The sequence below is a fragment of the Phycomyces blakesleeanus genome (assembly GCF_001638985.1).
Source record: "Phycomyces blakesleeanus NRRL 1555(-) unplaced genomic scaffold PHYBLscaffold_12, whole genome shotgun sequence".
Lineage (NCBI taxonomy): Eukaryota > Fungi > Mucoromycota > Mucoromycetes > Mucorales > Phycomycetaceae > Phycomyces > Phycomyces blakesleeanus.
In genome coordinates, this window is record NW_017265145.1 from 280211 (window position 1) to 303687 (window position 23477).

Genomic DNA, 23477 nt, shown 5'->3' on the forward strand with positions numbered 1-23477 from the left:
TCCACGTATTATTTGACATTCTTCCCCCTCATACAAAAAATCGGCATACACAAAATAAACGCTCTCTTATATATACTTGCTTATGACTTTAATAAGTATATTGTATACAATTATAAAATTATAAAGAGAAAATATAGATAAATTACTATTAACATTAGCTGCTATATAAGCTTCTAAGTTTAATGCTAAACACTGAAAAGTAGAGCTGGACACAAAAACATTTGCTTTTTTTTTTGAAGAATTCAAACTTTATTCCATACTGTCTCTAAGTTTTACTCAAACAACTTCACCAACTTTTTTTTCATAACTTTGCCCATTGCATTTTTGGGTAATTCTGAAACAATGCGTAGCTGGCTAGGTACCTTATAAACTGCGAGCCGTGACTTTAGCTCGTCGCGCATTACCTTGAGATCAAGCGTCTATGTAATAAAATGAGTAAAACTTGTATATTTATGGATATCTATATTACACTTGCCTGGTCTTGCTCCATTACAGCTACAGCAGCAACACGTTGACCCCACTCTGGATCTGGAATGCCAATTACAGCTACGTCGTTTATATATAGAGGACAGGATAGTAGTTCACGCTCAATTTCTAGAGCAGACACCTTCTCGCCGCCCGACTGAACAATAGAAAGAGAAAAATTGAGATATTTATAAAAAAGAAACATGCTTAATTTTCTTTTACCTTAATTATGTCAATACTTCCTCTTCCTAATATTTTAAAGTAGCCTTTATCGCCTGTACGCATACCAAAATCGCCTGTTATAAACCTATTCTCATACATTAATGTCGGTTATACGATCACATAATCTACTATATGTACAAGTATAAAGGTTTTAACTTACCATAAATCTTCTGTGAACTCTTTCTTTGTAGCTTCTGGCCGACCCCAATATTCTTTGAACACATTGCGCCCCTTAATTTGGATCATGCCTGGTACATTCCGAGTGTCCGTCACGTCCTTGAAAATCTTAGACCCTTCAGGTGTTTCGGCCATCAAACGAACTTGAACTCCTTCCATAGGAAATCCAACTGTACCCTATAAACATGTTTCTGCCATTTATTCTCTGTAATAAAATGCATGAAAAAAGTATGTTCCATACCTCTATCCTCTCATCAATGTCATAACCTTGGCTGAGTGCCATACCAATTTCTTTTTTTTACATCACAATTTAAGATAAGCTTTTTTATTACTTTAATTTTCCGCTGCCTCATGAACTTACCTGTCATTCCATACCGCTCTAATAATATATGGCCACTAATTCTCTCCCACGACTCTCGTAAAGGAGTAGGTAAAGAAGCGGAGCCAGATACCATGAATCTGAATTGCTGGCATGCCTTTGAATATGATTGTTGTTCTTGTTCGCCCAATGTTTTGTAATATCCAATGAGCTTGGCTGCATTGGTTTAATATATAAGAATTCGTTCCAATAATCTTTCAATCATAGTCTCATGAAGAACACTTACAATAAATGGTTGGGACTGACATAAAAATAGTTAGTGCAGGTTTTTTGGGACTTAAACTCTCCGCCCATCTTTCCCAGACTTGCTTGGGATCAAACTTTTGGTGCATCTCCACAGTCGCACCAGAATATAGTGCACATGTCAGTGCATTTATGACACCATGCACATGATGGAGGGGAAGAATATGGTGTATTCTATCTTTCTCTGTCCATCTCCATGCTTTTACTAGAACTGCAGTCTGAGCATCAATAGTATCATGTGTTGATACAGCAGCCTTTGGTTTCCCTGCACGTAGATATCAAATATTAAGGGAAATCACACAAAGTTATATACCCATTCATAAATTTACCTGTAGTTCCACTCGTAAAAATAATCAGTGCACGTCGATTTTTATCCATGTTAAAAATTTCAGGCACCCTGGACTGAACGAGAATGTGAGCAGTATTTTATAATAGGGCAAAATTTGATATATATATATATTACCTCTTCATAGTAAAAATCAGAATCTTTGAGTAGTATTAACGGCTGCCCTGTCTTTTCTGCCAGCATATTGACACGCTCTTCAAAAACAACATGCCCGAGTAATCGGCTTGTCTGTGCCTCTTCCATGCTGTATACCTGTTCAGGAAGTGGGTGACTTGTACCTAAATATAAGTATGTCAATCAAATACATATAGAGATAATTATGTGTGGTTTTACACTTACAGAGAGGTACCGCAATACCACCGGCTGCCCATATTGCCCATTGACAGACAACATACGAGAACCCACTAATATATATATTATTTAAGTTTTTCTACTAATTAAATAAAGGCAATATGTATATATTTTACCTCGGGCAGAGAATTGCCACACGCTCTTCATTAAGATCCCTACATTATTCTCATGAGGTCATGTTGTCATGAGTACAAGAATGAAAACATCTTACATTCTGCCGTCTAACAATGAACTTCTTAGACTTGCTACTGCATGCACAAGTTCGCAGTAGGAAAATTGCTTTCCTATTCTAATGTCGTCAATTGCAGGTCCATTATTATGTTGAGCAAACCCAATGGCATTCTCAAAGAGAGGAAGGTTTGGGAGAGCCATGATAAAAACAGTGGATAAACAATTAAACTAGAATTTAATCCACCAACATGTTATTTTCCGCTTTCTATTTATTTGAGTTACAAATTGTACTTGTGAGAAGACGATAGATATAAATATATAGAGATAGATAGAATGATGTTATTAGAATAGATCAAATGTGTACAATTTAGTGTAGCCTGTGTTGTAAGCGTATATTTTATTTTTTTAATAGATATCTGTGCAGCATTGGAGTTTGCTTACGAGCCATATTTACAAGCCCCATTAAAAAGTGGTATACTTCAATGCAAATATCACATAGCTAGAAGTATATTCTATATTAGAACAACGTTATTAGAACCTGGATTGTTTTTCTTAATTAACCTTTCATAAAATACAATAGTTTGATGTAGTGAAGTTTGTCAAGCATTTTATTTATATGAAAGGAAACGCTTTTTAATAATGTCATATTATACTAGATAAGTATTCAGAAAGATAAAAAACACTAATCATTAAAAAATATAAGGAATTGAAGTTATTGGCCGCTTAATATTTAACATCAATTATGCCATCTATCGGGAGCGTCCGTCATATATGCTTAAACGTAGTAATCTTGTGTCCTACTTATACTATTTTCGACTGTCACACTACATAATAAGAATATGTCGCTCAGATAAAAGAAAGAGAAAAATGGGCAATATGTGAAAAGAAAATACTCTTATTGATATACAACCTTTTATTTCCCCCTCCAGGACCGGTACATTTTTATTATACTCACATACAATTATCATGCACGGAAGTTGGTATCTTAAAACAATAAACAAAAGATCTAGAAACTTATGCATCTGCTTGGGAGAGGACAAGAGTTATAAGCGGTGAATTAAATATTGTGATTTACATCTGAGAGGCCATCTTTCCCACAGATATACCTTGAGGGTAGAATACAGAAAAGTACATCAAAAACAGAGTAAAATAATGGAAATTTCACAGACCTAGCGTTTTATTTACATACTTCATTTTCAGCCAATCAAATACTGTTAATTCTTAAAAGTATAAGCTATTACCCAACAATACAATATTCAGTTACTTTACGTAAGGCTACATATTTGTAGATTGATAATAAAAGAAGCTATGATAGCAAGATACATTAATACAAAAATCATATATTAATATATTAATATATTACTATTTATTATATAATTACTATTCTTTAAGCTTACAAGAACAATAGTGCCACATCATAAAGTATAATGGATCGTATCTAAGGGTAATTAAATTTATAGGAAGATAAACGAGCTGGAGAAAGTGACATTTCACTCTTAAACCGGGTAATATCTGTAATAAAAGTCGTTCCGCTAGCCAATTTAGTGTGGTCTCGAGAGGATATATCAATAGTTTCTTCTGTTTTTTTAGTAGATATCTTATCAGAGATGCATGTAGCTGGATTTTCAGAAAGCCATATTTCAAGTACACTTTCTGCATCATGCTGGCCTTTTCCAAGTGTATATATTAAAAGTTGATTCATTTCTTCTTTGGATAGCGCTTTAACTCCTCGACTATCAATGGTGTCCTCAATGGCTTTGAGGTCTGAAGGGACTCCAATTCCATGTGCAACTAAGAGATCGTACAAAGCTCTTGCATGACAAACTTCTCTGGCAAACTTCTTCTGTGCCTGAATATGGATCGAGAGCTTGCTATAACGCGGAGAATTAGGATTGATATATACATCAAAGAAATCGAGTAGATCAGCCTTTTCAATCTTTTCAATTTCGGTGATTTCCTTGAGATTTCGGTCAAACTCGTGAGAGCCAGAGTCAATGTGGCTCCAATACTCGGATGCCTCTTGATAGATGCTTCTGAATTTTTGTTTTTTTGCATTGACTATAGAATCTACCTGGGTCTTATACTCTTCATAAGTCATATCTACTATAATCTCCCGTAACTTATCCAAAAATACTTCAACTCTATTTTCCAGATATATAGGGTCTCTTTCACTCTGTACGGTGATAGTGAGCCCAGTTATCCCATATTCGATATATACTTCACTATATACTGCATATCCAAGCTGCTCTTTTGTTCGCAGATGATCAAATATCGGCTCTTGGGCGATATGTTGCACCAAAATTAACAGTATGTAAAGGCGTATATTTGTTGGTTTGCAGACCTGGATATAGTATAAAATTGCAGAGTTCACATCTTCTGGATCACTTGCGGGAATTTGATGAACAAAATGCTGTCCTTCCGGGAGATAAATGCTTCGTGAATTGATCAGCTGGCTAGGCACGAGAGGTTTGGAATTTATGGTGGTTTTTATGGCATCGAAAAGAGATACTGCATCTGATTGTCCCATTGCTCCGTGTACGAGGCCTTCCACATTTAGTGTTTTGAGGAAGGTAGGATAGAAGTTTAGGACATCGTCTGGCTTAAGTTCCGTCAGCTCTGGCCACAATTCCTTATATTCCCATATAAAATCCCGAATAAGAACCGATACATAGATATCTATGTAGTTGAAAGGAGATCCCACGAAAATATTTTCATAGGATCGTTTCAATTCATCTTTTCTGATCTCAAACTGGTCGTTATCGATAACAAGATGTGTCATGGTGTATAGTAGTTTGTCGAAGAGTAGAGGAAGTTTGTCGCTGTACCCGGCTAGATGTATCTATTGTCTCGCGAATACATTAATACAGTAATCCCACACCGAAGTTTATTTTATGTATATACTTACTGTCAAACTATCAAAAGAGCAATACAATTGATAAGTCAACCCAGCTAACTCTGCGTTATAAGTATATTCTGTCATAGCTTTATTTATCATGGAGGTATATATCCTATCAGAAGATACCAATAAGCTTTCAATAATTGACTCTATAATAAACCTACATTAAGAGTACCGTATGACGCGGAGTACAATATCCCAATGGGTTTTTAAGGTTGGCCCATAAATATGTCTTTGGAATAGAAAATGTATCATCTCTTTTATACCAAAGTCTTAACCCGGGCTCTTCCTTGATTAATAAAGGTTGTTTCTGACGTTCTTTTGAGATAGAACCTGTCTCAAATTTAGTTGGAATCAAATCATTCTTAGTAGGAAGCTTGAAGGCCGCATTGGTCCCAGGGTTTTTGAGTTTCTGTTGGGACAATGTAAGTTTTACTTCACAAAATATACAATAGAATCTTTACTACTTACTTCTTTAAACTCTGGACTGAAATTTTGGACGTCGTATGGAGTCTTGTACCATCTCTCTGTCTGGGAACATTTGATATCAGCAGGAAATACTTGACTTACGATAATATATCTAAAATTATCGGGTGCAAGAAAATACAGGTGTTTCTTAATTAACTCTGGATCGTATCTAATCAAAGTTGCCGAAGAGCTAATATATAATTGAGGTGGTATGTTATCTTCCATTGTCTCGACGATTTTCTTTGTATCGTCGGATGGCCAGAGTTTCTTAGAGAACCGAAATCCGATAGAACCCATTTTTTGGGCCTCTTCAAAAATCCATTTCTGAACACCAGCAGATTTTATCATTTCAATATATTGGAATAAAGTCAAGACAACTTCTTCATGATAATCTAATGAATTTACCTGAGCTTAGTTTATGTACCTAGCAATTGTTTGGTTAAAAGAGCCTTTAACTTACCCAAGCCTTTCTTTGTTAATTCGATGTATATCTGAAAAAATACAATTCCTCTGGCTTCATTGCAAAGGCTTGAATTCAAGGAAGTTACCCAACCTTTCTTCTTTAAATAAAAAATGCAAGATCCAGACCCTTCATGATTCAGTAAACTTATTATGTATTCGGAGGGCTACAGCAAAAACATAAATTTAGCGGCTTTAAAAGAGAGAGTTTTTTTTAATGTATTGATCAGATAGTTACACGAGAGTCATAATATTGACTTTGATCTGGAAAGGGGAATTTCAATATGATATAGTGATCGTTCCTGATGCTCTTGATATATACTTGAGTCTGAGATAGAGATTAATACAATTGATTTAAGTCTGTCAACCCATATTACTCACCGTAAGCTCTTTTGAAGTCAAGGGATTATCTCCAAATGTGGGTAAATCTATCTTCTTATTTGGGATAATAGAGAACATTTCAACCACCCACTTTGTAAGATCGTCAAGAGATTCTATTTACTCCAGTTTTTTTATTAATAAATAAAAATCACACAAATAACCCTGTTACCTTTTCCTATTACACATAGCTTCATAATATTGGCTGAATAAAATTTGTTATGGAATTTTAATAATTCCTCCCGAACGTTCAATCCAAGACGCTCTGGGCTTTCTTTCAAGGTTTCTAAATTTCCTATCGAAAACGTATTCCATGGATGCTCAGGGCTACATAGCGACCTTTCAACCTGACATATACGCCAACAGTCTGATTGCAAGTTTTTCTTGTGCTCTATAATACCAACTAAGCTTTTGTTTTTTTTTGTCGTAATAAACCTTTTCAAATTTACCTGAATCTACAGCCTTTAACTCTCTCTCTGTACAACTCTCTGTAAATAACGGATCTACAAAGAAGCGAGAAAATCTATCCAATGCGCCTTTTAGGCCCTTGTCTCCAACTTCAAAATAGTAAACTGTAGCATCCGTGCGAGTATAGGCATTTATATAACCTATTTTTTTTAAAGTATATTAATTTTTTGGTACTATATATATTGTCACTTGGATTAAGCCTACCAGAGTAATCAGATATATAAGAAGAATATTCATTCTCTTTTGGGTACTTTTTGGTGCCCATAAATAAAAGGTGCTCACAAAAATGAGCGAGACCTTGTAAATTAAACTTAAGCAAATATGTAAGTAATTAATTGCAACAAAAATAAACTTGTAATTACCGGACTATTCATACTGCCAACTTGAACACTAAGCGCAGCGCTTGATCTGTCAGTTTCTGGATCACTGATGATAGTTACTTGTAGGCCATTAAGTAACTCTATAACACGATATAATCGTTTATCATTCTCAGGCTTTTCTATTGGGATTTTGAACTCGTTAAATGTTCCGTTCGATGCAGAAATCCACTCCTCAGAGTGAATAAATGTCATTAAAAGTTTTGATATGAGGAGAAGAGAGCTTGGGTGAATATTCAATGTGCTCTTAAATATATTGTTTTTACTCTACGTCATAAGATAGACAAGTATGGCTCAGCATCAATTCAAAGTATTCAGGTACCTTCTTTAAAAAATAAAATCCAAGTATGGTAATACCAAATATCTTCTTAAACTTAATTTAAGGTTATTCACTAATGGTAAGCTGCGGCTGTACCGTGCTGTATAACAGTTATGACTGTTTAATCCTATAAGGATACAAGCTTATATGATACAAGACATGAAGAGAGGATTTTTGGTTACTTTGGGGAACTTGGGCTCATTTCTCGTGTAACTCGTGGATGAAGAGGAAGATGTTGGATAATGTTTGTTTCCATTGGGATGTACGTGATCAGCCTCCTATCAAAATAAATTATTTAAGTCATCACCCTATTGAGCACAAATACATTCATCGCGGTGGTTTTGACACAAGACCCAAATCAATTTCAAATTAAACGATCCTTAAATTACTAAAGTCTCGTATGCTGCTTGACCTGGGTTACAAAATAACTCTCCCACGCGACTGACATATTGCTCACCTTATAATATGTGATATCTAAATATCTAATATTTAAGTAGTTACATATACCTACTTGTAATTTTTTGTGTGGATAGGCTTTCATTTTACCTCAAGTAGAATTAACCATATATCAAGCTGCCCAAGAAATAACCTCGAGACCTCATTATAACAGAATTCGTCTGAATATCTCCAGAAATTAATACCACGTCTATACATGGAATTTTAGCGACAATAGCCCAACTACAGTGACAGGCAGAATATTAACTCGAGATAATCTAATATAATAGATATATCCTTTTGTATTATTACTTTTATTCAAATTACAAAACTAAATCAAAATAATATATATTCTTGGCTTAGAATAAACATTTACTATATCTCTTCGGTATAGTATGTCTTATTTGTCGATATATATATATATATATATATATGAAATGAAAGTAATATGTTATTTAAAAAAAGCTGATGTATTTCCTCAAAAGTGGTAACATATCTACTATAAGTCTATTACTATAACTGTTAGAAAGAAAGAGAAAAGGCGTGCGTCAGATTTAAATATTTTAATATTGCAATTCATATGGCTCTAATAGAAAGTTTAACGGGTCATTGTGCAGATTTGAGAATATTTTTTTCTGAGTAAGGGCTGGTTTATTATTATTCTGGAATTATATACACTATTAAAAATACACCAATACATTAAGATTATTGTATACCTCTTGAATACTATGTCATTTACATTAGAGGCCGGCTCATAATATTCGAACAAGTTGCGCCGGTTCTTTTTTTTGTGATTGTACTGCTTGCACTTAATACATATATCTAAAAGATATCACTGTTATAGTGATGAGATAAATATAATTGAAATTCGATGACCCGACTTTCTCTTCAATTATTTAACCATGCTATCTACCTTGTAGGAACATGCATTATCTTACAGCACAAGAATTTCGGACTTCAATACTTATTGATTTTCCATGCTTTTTATTAGATTGCGCATAATACCCTCAATAAGCAATACAAAAAAAAAGTTTTTATTAGACCTTGCTCCACTACTGCTACATATTTTTCTACTGGACATAGTCTCCTCAATTTCTAAAGGACTCCCCACAATACTTTTAGAAGAAACATTCTCATAAAAGGGTGTAACATGCACTATATCACATATGGTCCTCGCAAGGGGCAAGGTCACTAAATATGCTATTATGATGAGGAAGGAATGTCCGAGTTATGGGATATCTATGTCCAGACTATGAATGCATGACAATAAAAGGTAACAGACAGCGCAAGAGGAGATTACTCCAATGTAATAATGAACTCTACTCGACTAATTAGGATTTACCAAATTATATTTAATTGGCTATGTGTACGAAGATGCGAATTAATTGGTAAGATTGGTTATATGAAATTGTTTTTTAAAGGTAAAAAACAAAAATATCATCTTTATTATTCTTCAACTTTTCACTGTATATTTTGCAATTATTTTCGAATCAAATACTTACGACAGTGAACTCTAGCGCCTTGGGTTATACAAACATTCCAGAAAGTGCTGTAAAAATCAGCCCAAAACTCTCATTTGAATGTTTGTTAAGACTGTGTAAGTTATATCATAGAGATATATGACTAATTTTTTTTATAAATCTATCATTGTCAAAATGAATCAGAAAGTAAATGCATAATATTAAGAGTAAGAATCAAAACATAAAAGGGATACAAAAAAGGAACTGCGACAGATCTCTGTATACATTTAATTTGGAGGGATAAACACACAGTTGGATTGCGCTTCATTCGTTTCAATATTAAGCGACTGGTAAATGACAAAGATCTCTCTTAACATGTTAACCACGTGTTGAAGAAGTTCTGCCCTTGTTCTTCTTGGAAGTCGACTTTGAAATATCCATTTCCACTCCTGTCTGTCGGATCCAAGGTTATTCACCTTTGATTCATCCGATGAGGCGGCCGGTTCCTGATCTTCCTCAGTGAGATTGATAGAATTTCTCACAGATAACATGCGCTGCCTGCGGGACGAGGGTCTATTTTTTACCTTTGGAGGGTGTTGTCTCTGACAGGTAAACCCTGATGTTTTTAACAAGGTACGAATTGCAGGTGCCTTCACGGTGAATCCCTCACTACACAACTGGTTTTCTGCTTCTTTGGTTGTTGTGAAATCCTCCCTCTTAAAAGCGCGTATAATACGGCGAGCGAGCTTTGGATCAATTTGGGGAGGCCTACCCTTACCCTCAAAGGCAGGAATACCCAACTTTCGTCGATGTCTCTTTACAGTAGTATCTGAAACACCGACAATCGATGCCACTTTGGCCGCGGATTCACCTTGTCTAAGGTGAGCTTCAATAGAAAAAGCTTTTTCGTGCGAGATGGGAGACATTTTGATTTTGATTTTAAAGAGAAGAACAAAACAACAGTTTTAATTAACTCCTTTAATCCAAATTTCAGTTACACAGCTGGTATGCAGTAACAAAGGCATTACGTACACACATTGTTGTAGTGGATGTCTTATATTTAAAATCAGGAGTAGCTTCTCTTTTATTTTTTGACCTACATCTAAAAGACAGATTCCAGGATTTGCATACTGCTTCTATATGATATTTTATTAATTAATACGTGTGCCATTACATGTAAAAATCGTCTCTACAAAACAAAAGCTACAAAAAATACATATGTCAAGACGTTTGCTTTATTTTGGTAGTCCGTTTTTTTTCAAGTGCAATCCACAATAAGTACACATATACAACACATATACAACACATCGCTCTCCCTTTTATTTTTTAAAGCATAATTTTCTATACAACGCAGAAAAAATCCAAATTAATTGAAGAAAAACCCAAAGCTCAAAACACCGGCTACAAACACACAGACGATACAACTCGCGCGATCATTGTACATGAAAGTGTTAAGAATGGAACTACTCAAGTTGGAATTACCAGAAAAGTCGATGTAAGCAGAGATGCGGTGAAGCGTGTCCTCAAAAGCTACAGAGAAACCGGCTCACATAAGACTGCCACAAGATCCGGTAGACCTTTGAAGATTAACGAAAGGAGTAAAAGAGAGATTCTACGCGAGATTAGCCGCGATCCAACACCACCAATGAACAATATTTGTAAAACACTGGCTACACATGTATCAGGTACAGCTCTACGCAAATTTCTACGTGAAGCGGGTATATAGTCTTGCACAATGTCACAATGCCCAAGGATTTTTTCTTTAAAAAAAAACAATCCAAAAAGAAACACTTGCAATGGACGATTGAACTCTTGACTGGAAAGTTGTGGATTTGATTGCCATCATCCGGTTTTATGAGCCTTAGCAGACTCCATGATAGTTACGAATGTTAGAGAGCTCTTGGAAAATCAGATACCGACTTTTCCTCCAAATGTCTTTCTCTCCCACACACACACACATCAACTATAAAGCCTAGAGGTGATTTTGCCATGGTCTGGGGATGCTTTTGTGAAAAAATAAAATGCCGGAGTTTCTGATGTGATAGTGGGGGGCAAATAGTCTCTGGCTCTAAATTGAGAACCAGTTTTTTATAAAACACATAAACTAGGTGGTTTTTCCTCTTTCCCCACCATTTGTCTTTTATCTTGCCACAACACAACCTTCTCCTTTTCCATTTTATTTATTTCAGCTCGGTAGCATAATAAAAGTGAGTTATAACAGGTACCTGTACCTCTCTCCTTCCCAAACACTCGTTTTCCCCAGTCCCGATACCAGAAACATACAGTTAAATATTTTATACGAACTTTGTAAGGATATTCTTGTGTAGCTGTGTAGATGCCAACAAATATGTGAGTTTGTGGGGGTGTGCGTTTCTGCTTGTAAGCTCTGCTTGCCTTTGTTCCAGCTATCTTTATTTTAAATATATATCAGATAGGCATATCACCTTTTTCTTTTACCAAATTATAGAATCTTTAGCTAGTATATAATACCCTATAGAAAAAAAATAGGCGATTTTAGTGAATTGTTGCAAGTTTTACGGGGTTTAAAGTGTCTTGTACTTGAGTTTTAATTAAGCACCAATTTCTACTCCACCATGTTTTTTTGCAGTCAAAGCAAAACATCTTTTTCTTAGCTTTTTCAACCCATTACAAAACTAAATACCAAGTTATTCAAATCTAATGGCTTACCAGTGGTAGCTTGGGTGGGTCCTAGGTGGTAACCAGGACAAAAATTTCTATCTTCTTTGAATTCTAGTCAGTCTTTGTCTCAAACGACGACCCTCCTGGAGATCTTCTTCTGCTTGTCTTCTGATACGACCAATCCGAATAACGTGGGTGAACCTTACAGGTATAATCCCATCATATCTCAAATTGTTAAGTATATGTCGGAAGTTCAGGACGGCAGCAAGATCCCGATTCCACAAACGATGCATAACCTCTGACCCGTCCATGTTCTCCAAACAATTTAGATTGGTACATCTAAAAGGACTTGTTTCTATTTTTTTTCACAAGGTCTAAAATTATTAAAAGTCTCTAAAAGGAACACACTTAATAACTATGAAGACTAGTATTAATAAAATAGGAATCGGCAAAGTTGACAAAAGAAAGCAATCTGAGAAGAATTGACAGAAGAATATCTGTATCATGTACAGTTTGGTTGTCAAGATTGCTCGCATGCTCATTAGAAATCTCGGTAGATTTAGAGAATTGCAAGGAATCTGTCTTCTTGTTTTTCAAAAGTAGGAATGAGACATGACAATGTTAACACAAAGCAGGTTTATACTCTTTGATAAAAAGAATTAATTAAGCAATATACATGCATGAGGTATTCGGGATTGTTTATGGGTTAGTATCTCAATAATGGGAAAAGTAGATACTGTGAGAGTGTTATTTATTAAAGAGACAAAATAATATTGTTTTTATATCTGCTACTATTCAAATCCCTGTAATTCAAATCCCTGTTGTGTAATGGTTGGTTTACACTGTATGAGTGTGTAGTGTACGTGTGCCTGGTGTGTAACAGTTCCGAAGATTGTTAACTTGCCAGATTCATTAGCAAGAAGGAACCAGTGTTTGGTTGTGGGGTCTGTTCTTCACTCAATTGTGGTGTGTATACCACAATGCCTTCATCAATATCATAGTACTTAGAGAATAGCCATTTTTTTTTGATAAAAAATGTAAAAAGTATTACATAGAAATAGATATATGTATATTATTTAGTAACTTTATAGCTTAAGCCGTTACTAAATATCATAAAAAATAGTACTTCTTCTTTCCATACTTCTTTATATTCAACTTGTATTATTTTGATCAATAAAAACTATAAAATTCCAATATAAAACCGTGTATTTGTTGAACCAATTATAAGAATAGAGATATCTAAAAAAAGGTATAGACTTGCCATACTTAGAATATTTGATTGGATTAGATGCAAAAATAATTGAAATTCCATAAATCATATTTGACATAATCTGAAATCTCATAAATAGTATATGTCCAAAAGTAAGGCTTATAGGTTAATGTCTGGCATGTTATTGGCCTAGAAGAAAGTTGCAGGTTGGCAACTTTGTTGCAGGTTCGGGGTTTAAGTGCTGCCATTTCCTACAGTGGTGATAATAAGCAGGTACGGGCCCAAATTTTCCAAAAAGGTATCACTATATCACGATTATCACTATATCGAATATCACTATATCGAGCTTTGACTGTATAAAGTATATATGCTCGAATTAACTGTGGCTGTATGTCAGCTACAGATTATACTAAGTACACATTCACTTTCTAAAACCTCTAGTTTGTCTTATTATCAACTTAGTTGCTTATTCTTATCAATTTATATATGCGTATGTTCTGTAGATATCCAGCTATAAATATTTAAACTACACTGTACTTCAGGACATCAGAATAATACAGCATTGTAAATAATGTATATTCATATATGTATTGATTAAATGATTTGTTTATTAATTGACTAATTAAAGAAAAGTCTTTAGTATAAGCATTCTACATTTCCACCCTGAAGAGTCGACTGGTGTTTCACGTCTTGTTCTTGTGCTTCAGAATCTGCTGTAATAAGAAAGAAAGAAAGAAATAAAGAAAGAAATATAAAAGTACATACCTGAAAAACCAAACACGCAAAAAAAAAGACGAGTCCGACGAGAAAAATCTAACTAAAAACACGGTACGAAGTTTGGGACATCTCACTCATACGACACCCGGTGGATCAGCTCACCAAAGTGAAGGACGACTAGCCAATCGTCAAACAAAAAAGAAGGACACAATGCCTTTAAACCCACATCTTCTAGTTCTAATATAATATCCTTGAAACCTTCGGCCTCGTACTCAAAATTCTGGACACCACCAGAGCTCGGTCAGGGTCCCGAGGGTTAACCTGTTGGCTTTAACTTCGTATATACAAAATATGAACAAGGTAAAGTGCTGAGATGCTTTGTTTCCTTTTATGTTTTGGAATGATTACTTGCCGAGTAGAAGAGTCTACCAAAATACTCGCGTATTTTAATGAGCTCGCTCGCTGAACTGCATTGTTTTTTTGGTAAAATTATGCAGATAAAACACATTAGTATCTTTTCATGTCAAGTCGGTAATTAGTAAACATGGCAATTAGCAGCAGATTTTTTTCACACAAAAACAAGAACGGAAGTGTTTTTCTAGGCTGCTAGTTATCTTTAACTGCTAGTATATAGCAAGTAACAAAAAAAATCTAGATCCTACTCAAGATTAATGAGCTTGAGCTTGGTAGCATTAGTCAATCTCTCGTTTCCTTGAATCCACAAAAGTTGAAAAATATTGAGCGCCTCTTTAAATAAAGAAAGGGCGAAAATATGTTCAGCAGCTTTTAACACCGAAAGAGACATATTTGAGTTGGCTTTAACACACTGATGGTCTTTACATTCATTACTTACCTAGTATACGCATAGATAGGCTTAAAGGAAGGGGGTGCAAGTAAACAGACGAGTATGCCCTTGAAACATTTCTTTCGTGCCAATACAGATGACATCCTCAATTATTTGTTATTCAAGCATTCTTAGTCACCATGAGAAGAAAAGAGGCGTTTAAGGGGGTTTTTTAAAGATAGCATAAGGATCTTTCATAATCGCTCTCTAAGTCACGCCTTTTTTTACCGTAGTGTAAAGCAAAATAACCACTCTTCTTAGGAGCCAGGATTTTACTACTAGTATCTTCACAGTGTGGTCTAATTATGTATATGCTGTTTTTTTTTACTAATTACTTGCCAAATGTGAATAAATTATTTACATACTTAAATTTTATTTTCCCACAGATGTATAAGGATAATCTTACTGAACATATCAAAGAATCTGTAAGAAAGATCAAGAGGTCCAATTGTCAAGGTTGGATCTACCACTCTATTATTTTATTCCCTCACTTCAAATATAAAGAACTACTTCTTTAAATATTGAAAGAATAACTTTATGTGAAAATAAAATTCAGGTATATAACTACTGATTAAAATGTGGAACTAATTTATTTAGTGCTGGTGAATAATTAGTAAAAATGCAGTATACTTATTAAAATATTGTTAGAAGCAATATCCCAGATGGTGAAAGGCAAAAGCTCAACAAACTACGAGAATTAACCAGATTATCCCTCGAAATCTTCTTTAATAAATTCAGACCTCAGCACAAAAAAAACCTGTTACAAAACAAAGTTGATTAATAGAAAAGCCTCAATGTATTATTGAAGCATGTATATAGCATGTCACATCCTACTCGGATGCTATTGTCGAGACTTTTAAAAACAAGAGCCTGTTTTATCCCAGGTATTGGCTATAAAGCTTTTAAATAACCCTTTGATGTATCATACAAATACATCTGATGGAGCGATATAAATATAGCCTGGAAATATTTAAAGGCTTCGGTATTTCTATAGAGTATGCTTTATTTATTTATTTATTTATTTATTATATTATATTTTAAGCTTTTAGTTTATTTAGTCAAAGTACAAGATGTTGTATTTCCCAAAGCCTATTCTTCTTTTTTGATAGAGATTTATTTGTGCACATCTATAATATTTATTTCTTTATGTGTTGATTGAAAGTCGTATATATAGAAAATACTCCCTTTCAAAATAAGTGCTTTTTATCTCCTATAATGCGTTTACTGTAGGGACCAAATTAATAACTTGTAAAAATAAAAAAATTGGAAGTGCAAGTTGGATATTCTTACAAGAGCCTCTTACTACTCAAAGATTTAAAGTTATCCATATATTAAAAGTGTTTCTCGCAAGAGAAGGTTTTATGACAATTCAACAGTACATTATTTATATGTGAGAAAAAAATGATTCAAGTAAACTATGTACTTCATCTTATTTTTACATTTGTTTACAACACACAATTACTCATATATAAAATTTCTGTAACTCGTAGCTATATAGCACACAAAAAAGAAAATCTGCAAACGATGGGTTGGCAGATCAAATGGTTTCTACTTTCCCTACAAGCACAAAGCAAATTATGTATCCAACTTCATCTGTATTATTGATACTATTATTTTTGTAAAAAAAATCACCTATTGACTTTTATATTGAGTAAGGGATGTTGTTAAATAAGCAGATGTTATTACAGATATCCGAATGAAGTGTAGTTTTATTAGATAATCTAAAAGTTGTATTATATATCTCGCTTTATATATATATATATATATTTCATAGAATTAGAATTATGGGGGTAATATAAGAAACTGGTGTTCTACTTTACTGCAATACGATTGCCGGCTTTTTTTCTTTTCTTCTTCTTACCATTGGACCAGCCCACTTTCACCACTAGAAGCATTACACTCTCAAATATAATATATAATGACCCCTTATGTATTGAGCTGATTGTAGTCACGATTCTTTAATTGATATCGCCCATAAAAGGAATCATTTGCTTGCTTTTTGTGAGTGATTTAAACCACCTTGTGGAATTTTGATCCGCCTAGATAACATTGTTGGAGATGTAAAGATACGTAGTTGAAGAAGCCGACTATCTTTTAATCTATAAGCCAAGACTTCGGTGCATTCTCCTATTTCTTCTTCCTCCTCCAATGATTTTTCTCTCTTTTTAAAGGGTATATTTTATTTAGTCTAGACAATCAATTTTTGGTCAAACAGAACGTTAATTTGCTGTTTCAATATTATTTATTATTAATAGAATCCTATTACTATGTAGATAAAGGCTCTTGCTTTATTTGTGGGACTATTTCTATATAATGAGAAGTTTTATTACCGTTATTATTATTATTTAATTATTGTACCATATTATATTACCTAACTTTAGTTAAAGGAGTACTTCCGAATAGAAATGTCTCCAGATAAACCCACAAGAATACAAATAAACAAATGTTTTAATTAAAAGGTTATATCAAAGTATAGCTACGTTTCAATATTCTTCTCTTTATATAATTTAGTGGGATCATATTTCTTTGTCCGTTGGTAGCTTTTGTATAAAACACGTGTGCTATATTTAATGTCGAATAACAGTAGAATATTTTTGTTTCGAATTAGTCTTTAATTTCAGCATTAGAGCAAATATTTTTATAGTTTTATACTTACTGCTAATACACACTGGCTATGTAGAACTTGTAATAGTCTACAAGACACAAACATCTGTGCGCCCAAGAATTTAATAATATTAATGTCATTAGAAATATCCTACTGCAGCCAACACTGTTTAAAGCTACAGATAACTTTTAAAAGTTATTCTATGAGCAAGCCTAGACTTTTATTAAAACTCCTTATTTCGAGGGGTGTTTTTCAGTAACTGTGCTTCTATTGGTCAAACGGCTTATTTTACCAGTCACAATTTCCCGTCTTTTAGTAAACTACCAAATGCGATTTCTCTTGTCAATTCCATCAAAAGTCATACAAGGGAATCTTGGCCATTCGATTGCTTGACCCAGCTTCCCCTTAGAAATAGCCACAATGCCCACCAATAAAGACCTGGTACAGACTGTAGCAACCGGAGCAGGAATTTCAGGTATAGCTATAGAACCTTCTGTACCAACTTGTATATATGTATATATAATATTTAAATAAAAAAGTGTCCATTAGCTGTAACTGGCGCTACAGTGGGAGCTACAGTAGCAGTCTTGACAAATTCGCCTGTTCGTACATTTGCAATCTCAACTGGACTTAATTGTGGTGTATTCGGTGCCACTTTCTTTGGTAAGACATAATATACATAAATTGATTTAAATACTGACAAGACATTAGCTGTCCGGGAGTCATTCCTTACTTATCAACGTAGTAAGAATCCTCTTTATGGACTAAAAGATTCTCAAACACGCGATGTCGATGACCTTGTCAGTAGCACCATGGCAGGCGTAACCACAGGAGGACTTTTGTCGGCAGCATATCGTAAGAACATAAAAATAAATAAACAAATAAACAAACATATGCACATGAAGGGGGATCTCAAGTCGAATTGATATAATACAAATACTAATTTCATTTTCTTAAAATGATAATAATAATAATAATAATAATAATAATAACAAATTAGGCGGCTCTCGGGGCGTTATTCCTGGATCAATCATGTTTGGTACATTCTGTGCAGGCACACAACTTCTTTATTCGGCAGCCAACAGATGGAGACAGGATAAGATTTTGGAAAAAGAGTCTGGTAATGAAGTAGTAGCCAAGAGTATATGGGAGTACATCAAGATGCCATCATGGTCACCCATTAGACAGTTATCCAACGATGAATACAATGAAATTCTGGATAACCAATTAAAAGCACTGGAGGAAGAGATGCGTGTGATTGAAAAGGAATTGAAGGAAAAGCGCGTACAATAAATAGAAGGCTATTGTTTCCTGTTTTTCTTTTTCTTTTTTTTTTGTAGAATAAATCCCAAAAAAAATTGTATTATTATTATTTGGTATTTGGTATTGTGTTTCTTTGGATTCTTGTTATATCCGTATTTTTGAAACATTCAAATATTTCCGTTACTTTTGAGAATATTATAAAACCAATAGCGACTTTTATTCTGTAACATAAATTCATGATATTAAAGTTATTTTTAGCGGATATTCTATTCTCTTGTGGCGCTGCGTAACATAGTGTGGTGTGGGGTGGGGCAAGGTGGTGTGACTTGATACCGCAGAAAATTATTTTTCTTGAGCAAAGACTCTTAGATATTTCCTAAATAGAAGTTTTGTCCCATGTAATGTATTGGCTGTTCTTTGGAATTATATTTTGAGATATGCTGTGGGCCATGTGCCACAGGGGTTGTGATGTACGTTCTCTAGCTATCTCTCTTTTATTTTACAAGCCTTGCCATTAATTTAATTTGTTGTCATGGTGACAGTTTCAAAGTGAGTAAAAGACGCGATTGATATTTCTGAGTTTAAATTAGGTGATTCCTGCAAATGTTGTAAAGAAAAAAAAACCTAGTAAAGTAGCAATCAGCCGATTGACGGTAGGGCTTGAGCAGAAGAGCTTTCTTTGTTACTAAGGAACCTTTTAGATTTAATGGTTCTAAGCGTGGGAAAGTGACCTCTTTTTTCCCTTTAATTTTATGTTTTGTGTTTGATTCGATTCGATTTTTTGGTTTGATTTGATTCCAAGAGCACTACAATGGATCAGATAATAAAAACAGTAAGTTTATAAGAGTTGAATGAATTTGAGAGTGTACTCCTATCTGCACCCGTTTTTCCCTTATCGTCTACTTATGAACGGGACAATTAGGAATCCAAGTAATGTCGGAACCATCATGGCCATTTTATCTGGGCACGGGCCCGTCTTTGTATTTCGTCATGAAAGGACTGATCCCCGCAATTGTTTAAAGAGAAAGAACCTAGTGAAGGTGAATATTATTATTATTATTTTTGGGGGGACAAATCTACTGGGCGGTATTTAGGTTACAATAATTTTTTTTTAAAAAAAATTGGCAAGGGCTGGGGGATGTTGCTATGTTGAATTTATTTGGTTTGCCTCAAATTTTGTATTGGTTCTTTGGGTTTAATGTGGGGCCATCAGGGCCCTTGCTCAATGTCTCTCAAAATAGTACTACAAAAAAATAAGAGAATAAACAGTCTGATCTGGATAGGTTGTTTTATTTTTGTTTGTGTGGCTCTATTTGAGCAAGACAAGTTCCCAGGACTTGTGATCCAAGTAGAATTGATGGTTGGCTGCGAATTAAGGCCAAAGATGTGGTGGATTTTCGTCATTAGTACACTGCGTATAGTACAAAAGGAGCTAATCGATAGAGAATACAAGAATGAGACTAAGCACGAGCGAAGATGGCTGTTTTGTGTATAAAGGTTTTGCTGTACATTTCAAAGAGCTCCAATTTGCCCCGCATCTTTGCATGTGCCTGTTCATGATTCTCCTTCCGATTCTAGCCGCGGAGTGGCTTGTCATGGACGTATATAAACCAGACCAAATTGTACTTTTTGCACATCTTAACTTGTTTCCCACCTTCAATTTTTGTACACTGAAAATATTTTAAAAAAATAGAAGAGATATTGCTGAACCCCATTATTCAATGAACAAAGTCCATCACAAGCCTATCAACACTATTTTCTGCGCTATTACTTCGTCGCTATTCCACCCTCCTGTTATTCTCAATTCATTAATTTAATTCTCTAATTTTTTATTATATATTTAATTCTTTATTTAAATACACATTTTTATATTACATTATATACAATAACATAAAGACAATAATGGCTTCATTCATGAGAAACAAAGCAAATGGACGTGCACCATCCACAGTCTTTTCTACCGCCGCAATGTCACCCCGCCAGGTTGCCAACAAAGCCTATTCTCTGGCATGTAAAAAACTTGATCGTGATGATCGCCGCAGCCGTCCACGTTACAATATCCGCGAAAGATTGTTGCTGTGCAACACTATCAACAAGGCCGAGGATGTTCTCAACAAGCGCACCCAGCGTTTCAATCGTCGTGTACTCTCTATCGAAGACGAAGACTTTGGCCACTCCGAGACCCCCGAATCCCACCAGCCCCACACCTCAAAGGAAACCGTCGCCCAGAAGTCCAGCCTGAGATCGTCTGGTTCTGAAGAAGAGGAAGAAGAAACTACAACTCAGATCGTGCCCGTCACGATGACTCCGGCGGAACCCAAACCCATTGTCCAAGAACATCAAGCACCAGCACCCTTCATTCATCAAATCTCCGCAGCAGAGGAGCTCATCAAAGATACTTTCCTCATCCCAACCAAGTCCCTCCCAGCCCCCATCTTTGTCATGCTCCCAAGTGGTCATCTCGAGCAGCTCATTGCTCTATCAGAATCTATGGCAGAAGCATTGTTACCCCGTGACTGTAGGCTTATCATGAGCCACAACAATATGTTGCCTATACCAATTGCTGCTGCAATCATCTAAATTTTTCATTTACTGTTATTTTCGCATATCATTCACTCAAAAATTGTCCATAGAACCCTCATTCAAATTTCAAATAAAAATTGTTACAATCAAAAATTTAAATAACAAAAAATAAAATAATAATATTTCCTAAATTAGTGATGTGGAGTTTGCCTTTTTTAGTCTCTATTTTGTTCCAAATAAACACTCTATTGGCTGTATTGAAACCAGATCAAGTTAGCTTTGATTTCTACTGTAATAATAACAATACTTGTAATATAAATAAAAAACACTTCTTCATCCAATTCTTATTCCTCTTTGCTTGTTAGTGTGAATATACCGGCAATTCTCGTAAGCATATGTAAAACTAACCGGTATCATCCGATAAAAACTTGACCGCGGAACGACTCTTGGCACGAGCCCCCACCTCTCTCCCTCCCCCTCTCCCCCCCCTCATTTGCAACACTCCTTCAGTACAATTGTGTTTGAATAAGGAAATATTTGAGATCTAATGGTGAAACATCATGGTAGACCGGGTCTCTTTTTTCTTAATTTTCACTTGTTATCAGAGTAGAAGTCAAAGGGCGTTCTTTACTTGAGAAGCAAAGCAAGAAACAAAACAAAAAGAAAGGTCAAAAAGTACACATTTGGTTGATTTTCTAATCCGGCCAAAAGAGTATCACACCTTTGGTTCAGCATCAACAACCAATGTCTATCTCTGCTCCTCAAAGCCAACCAACCAGAATCAATAACATAAATAGAATCCAAACGTGAGTTCCCAGTTCCGGTCAAATACATGGGCTCGACCAAGTACAACCAGTAATAAAAAAAGCGACCCTGTCTGTTAGAGGTAGACCAATCTTTTGTATTAATTTCACAGGAATGACCATAGTAGAAATTATGGTTGCTCTAAAAAGTGGTGGCCTGGGATGCTCATTCCTCCCTATCAATCAAGAAACAGTATAAAAAGGCGCAGACCTACAGACCTCATGTAGATAAAGGAGAACAGTTATACAGCCATGCTACCAAGTCCACACTTTTATTTTCTTTATGTTATCTAATTTACGGCTTATCTTGACTTTGCAAGAAATCTAAATAGCTCACTTGGTTTTTATAAATTTCTTTAAATATCTCCACTATAATCAGAAGTAAAAGTTATCAATAGAACAAGGCTTTGTTTTTAATGATCAGATACATGCATTTGATGTACATGTTGTTTATGTGCCCATAGTTTCACCACCAGCCATTCAAAAGTATATACCCTATATATAAATATTTATACTTCTTTCTTTATTTTGCGTAGTTTAACAATCATAACTTTGCAACAAACAAACAAACAAACAAACAAAACCCGAATATACATTGTCTTTACTATTAATAATATTACCAACTATCTCTATTATTATCATTATCATTATTTGATGTTTATTACTTACAAAATATGCATAGGTATTTAATATCGATTAGTATAACCAATTAACAAGGCACCTTTAAATATATAATCAGATTACGACATAATAGGGCTGTCAGTACAGCATTTGAAATACCTCATATTCATGACGAAATTAAAGTTTGATAGCTAAACACTAAAGTTGTATTTAGACTTATATGACGCAGCCAAAGAAAATTTATACCTCTTTACTAATAAATCAAATCAGATCAGATCAGATCAAACAAATAGTGTATAGATACAGCTTATCGATTAATAATTGTCAACCAAGCTTTTAAACATATTGAACGAATTTTAACCAGATAAACTTGATATATCAGAGATACTATTTCCGGGGTAACAAGTAGAATACTTAATAAATGAAATTAAAATCACTTGAAGCATAATTATATGAAGTTCAATTTGAAACCAACAGTTACAAACAAAATATTTGGATACAATTCTGTTAGGTATATATAGAAAAACAACAACAGAATCTAAACTGAATATCCCAAATAAACTTATTATATATCCCTTTCTTTTCGTTTTAATGGTAACCATTACATAATTATACCTAAATACAAGTAAGCCAACTT

The 23477-nt window shown here is 34.5% G+C and overlaps 7 protein-coding genes across 7 annotated transcripts; 3 read left to right on the plus strand and 4 right to left on the minus strand.

Moving 5' to 3' along the window:
* Positions 1 to 272: 272 nt before the first annotated feature.
* PHYBLDRAFT_155504 (hypothetical protein) lies at positions 273 to 2555 on the minus strand (the record flags this gene model as incomplete). The annotated part of the gene is made up of 12 exons (XM_018433413.1): positions 273 to 419; positions 470 to 622; positions 688 to 772; positions 848 to 1041; positions 1106 to 1155; positions 1226 to 1399; positions 1470 to 1751; positions 1816 to 1888; positions 1950 to 2110; positions 2172 to 2236; positions 2300 to 2338; positions 2395 to 2555. The coding sequence occupies 12 exons, from the start codon at positions 2553 to 2555 to the stop codon at positions 273 to 275; spliced, it is 1584 nt and encodes a 527-aa protein (XP_018290775.1).
* A 1237-nt stretch (positions 2556 to 3792) lies between these two features.
* Positions 3793 to 7595, minus strand: QCR1 (ubiquinol-cytochrome c reductase core subunit 1; the record flags this gene model as incomplete). Its single annotated transcript, XM_018440234.1, has 12 exons — positions 3793 to 4022; positions 4176 to 5193; positions 5260 to 5362; positions 5415 to 5685; positions 5715 to 6110; positions 6179 to 6344; positions 6416 to 6505; positions 6559 to 6671; positions 6728 to 6946; positions 7005 to 7163; positions 7228 to 7333; positions 7386 to 7595. The coding sequence occupies 12 exons, from the start codon at positions 7593 to 7595 to the stop codon at positions 3793 to 3795; spliced, it is 3081 nt and encodes a 1026-aa protein (XP_018290776.1).
* A 2306-nt stretch (positions 7596 to 9901) lies between these two features.
* Positions 9902 to 10540, minus strand: PHYBLDRAFT_65336 (Homeodomain-like DNA binding domain-containing transcription factor; the record flags this gene model as incomplete). Its single annotated transcript, XM_018441441.1, has 1 exon — positions 9902 to 10540. One exon carries the CDS (start codon positions 10538 to 10540, stop codon positions 9902 to 9904), a length of 639 nt encoding a protein of 212 aa, XP_018290777.1.
* Positions 10541 to 10718: 178 nt separating this feature from the next.
* On the plus strand, positions 10719 to 11756 carry PHYBLDRAFT_158977 (hypothetical protein). Its single transcript, XM_018433892.1, has 2 exons — positions 10719 to 11109; positions 11181 to 11756. Exons 1-2 carry the CDS (start codon positions 11072 to 11074, stop codon positions 11338 to 11340), a joined length of 198 nt encoding a protein of 65 aa, XP_018290778.1. The 5' UTR covers positions 10719 to 11071; the 3' UTR covers positions 11341 to 11756.
* Positions 11757 to 12349: 593 nt separating this feature from the next.
* On the minus strand, positions 12350 to 14986 carry PHYBLDRAFT_146060 (hypothetical protein; the record flags this gene model as incomplete). Its single annotated transcript, XM_018431587.1, has 4 exons — positions 12350 to 12568; positions 14119 to 14177; positions 14344 to 14477; positions 14844 to 14986. The coding sequence occupies 4 exons, from the start codon at positions 14984 to 14986 to the stop codon at positions 12350 to 12352; spliced, it is 555 nt and encodes a 184-aa protein (XP_018290779.1).
* Positions 14987 to 18050: 3064 nt separating this feature from the next.
* PHYBLDRAFT_65334 (hypothetical protein) lies at positions 18051 to 18923 on the plus strand (the record flags this gene model as incomplete). The annotated part of the gene is made up of 4 exons (XM_018441440.1): positions 18051 to 18105; positions 18180 to 18293; positions 18342 to 18485; positions 18631 to 18923. The coding sequence occupies 4 exons, from the start codon at positions 18051 to 18053 to the stop codon at positions 18921 to 18923; spliced, it is 606 nt and encodes a 201-aa protein (XP_018290780.1).
* Positions 18924 to 19798: 875 nt separating this feature from the next.
* Positions 19799 to 21473, plus strand: PHYBLDRAFT_65333 (hypothetical protein; the record flags this gene model as incomplete). The annotated part of the gene is made up of 3 exons (XM_018441439.1): positions 19799 to 19933; positions 20107 to 20382; positions 20790 to 21473. 3 exons carry the CDS (start codon positions 19799 to 19801, stop codon positions 21471 to 21473), a joined length of 1095 nt encoding a protein of 364 aa, XP_018290781.1.
* Between the last annotated feature and the right edge of the window lie 2004 nt (positions 21474 to 23477).

Coding starts and splice junctions, on each gene's coding strand:
- PHYBLDRAFT_158977 (XM_018433892.1), top strand. CDS start 11,072: ATGGAACTACTCAAGTTGGAATTACCAGAAAAGTCGAT. Junction 11,110..11,180: donor GAATTACCAGAAAAGTCGAT/GTAAGCAGAGAT, acceptor GACTGCCACAAG/ATCCGGTAGACCTTTGAAGA.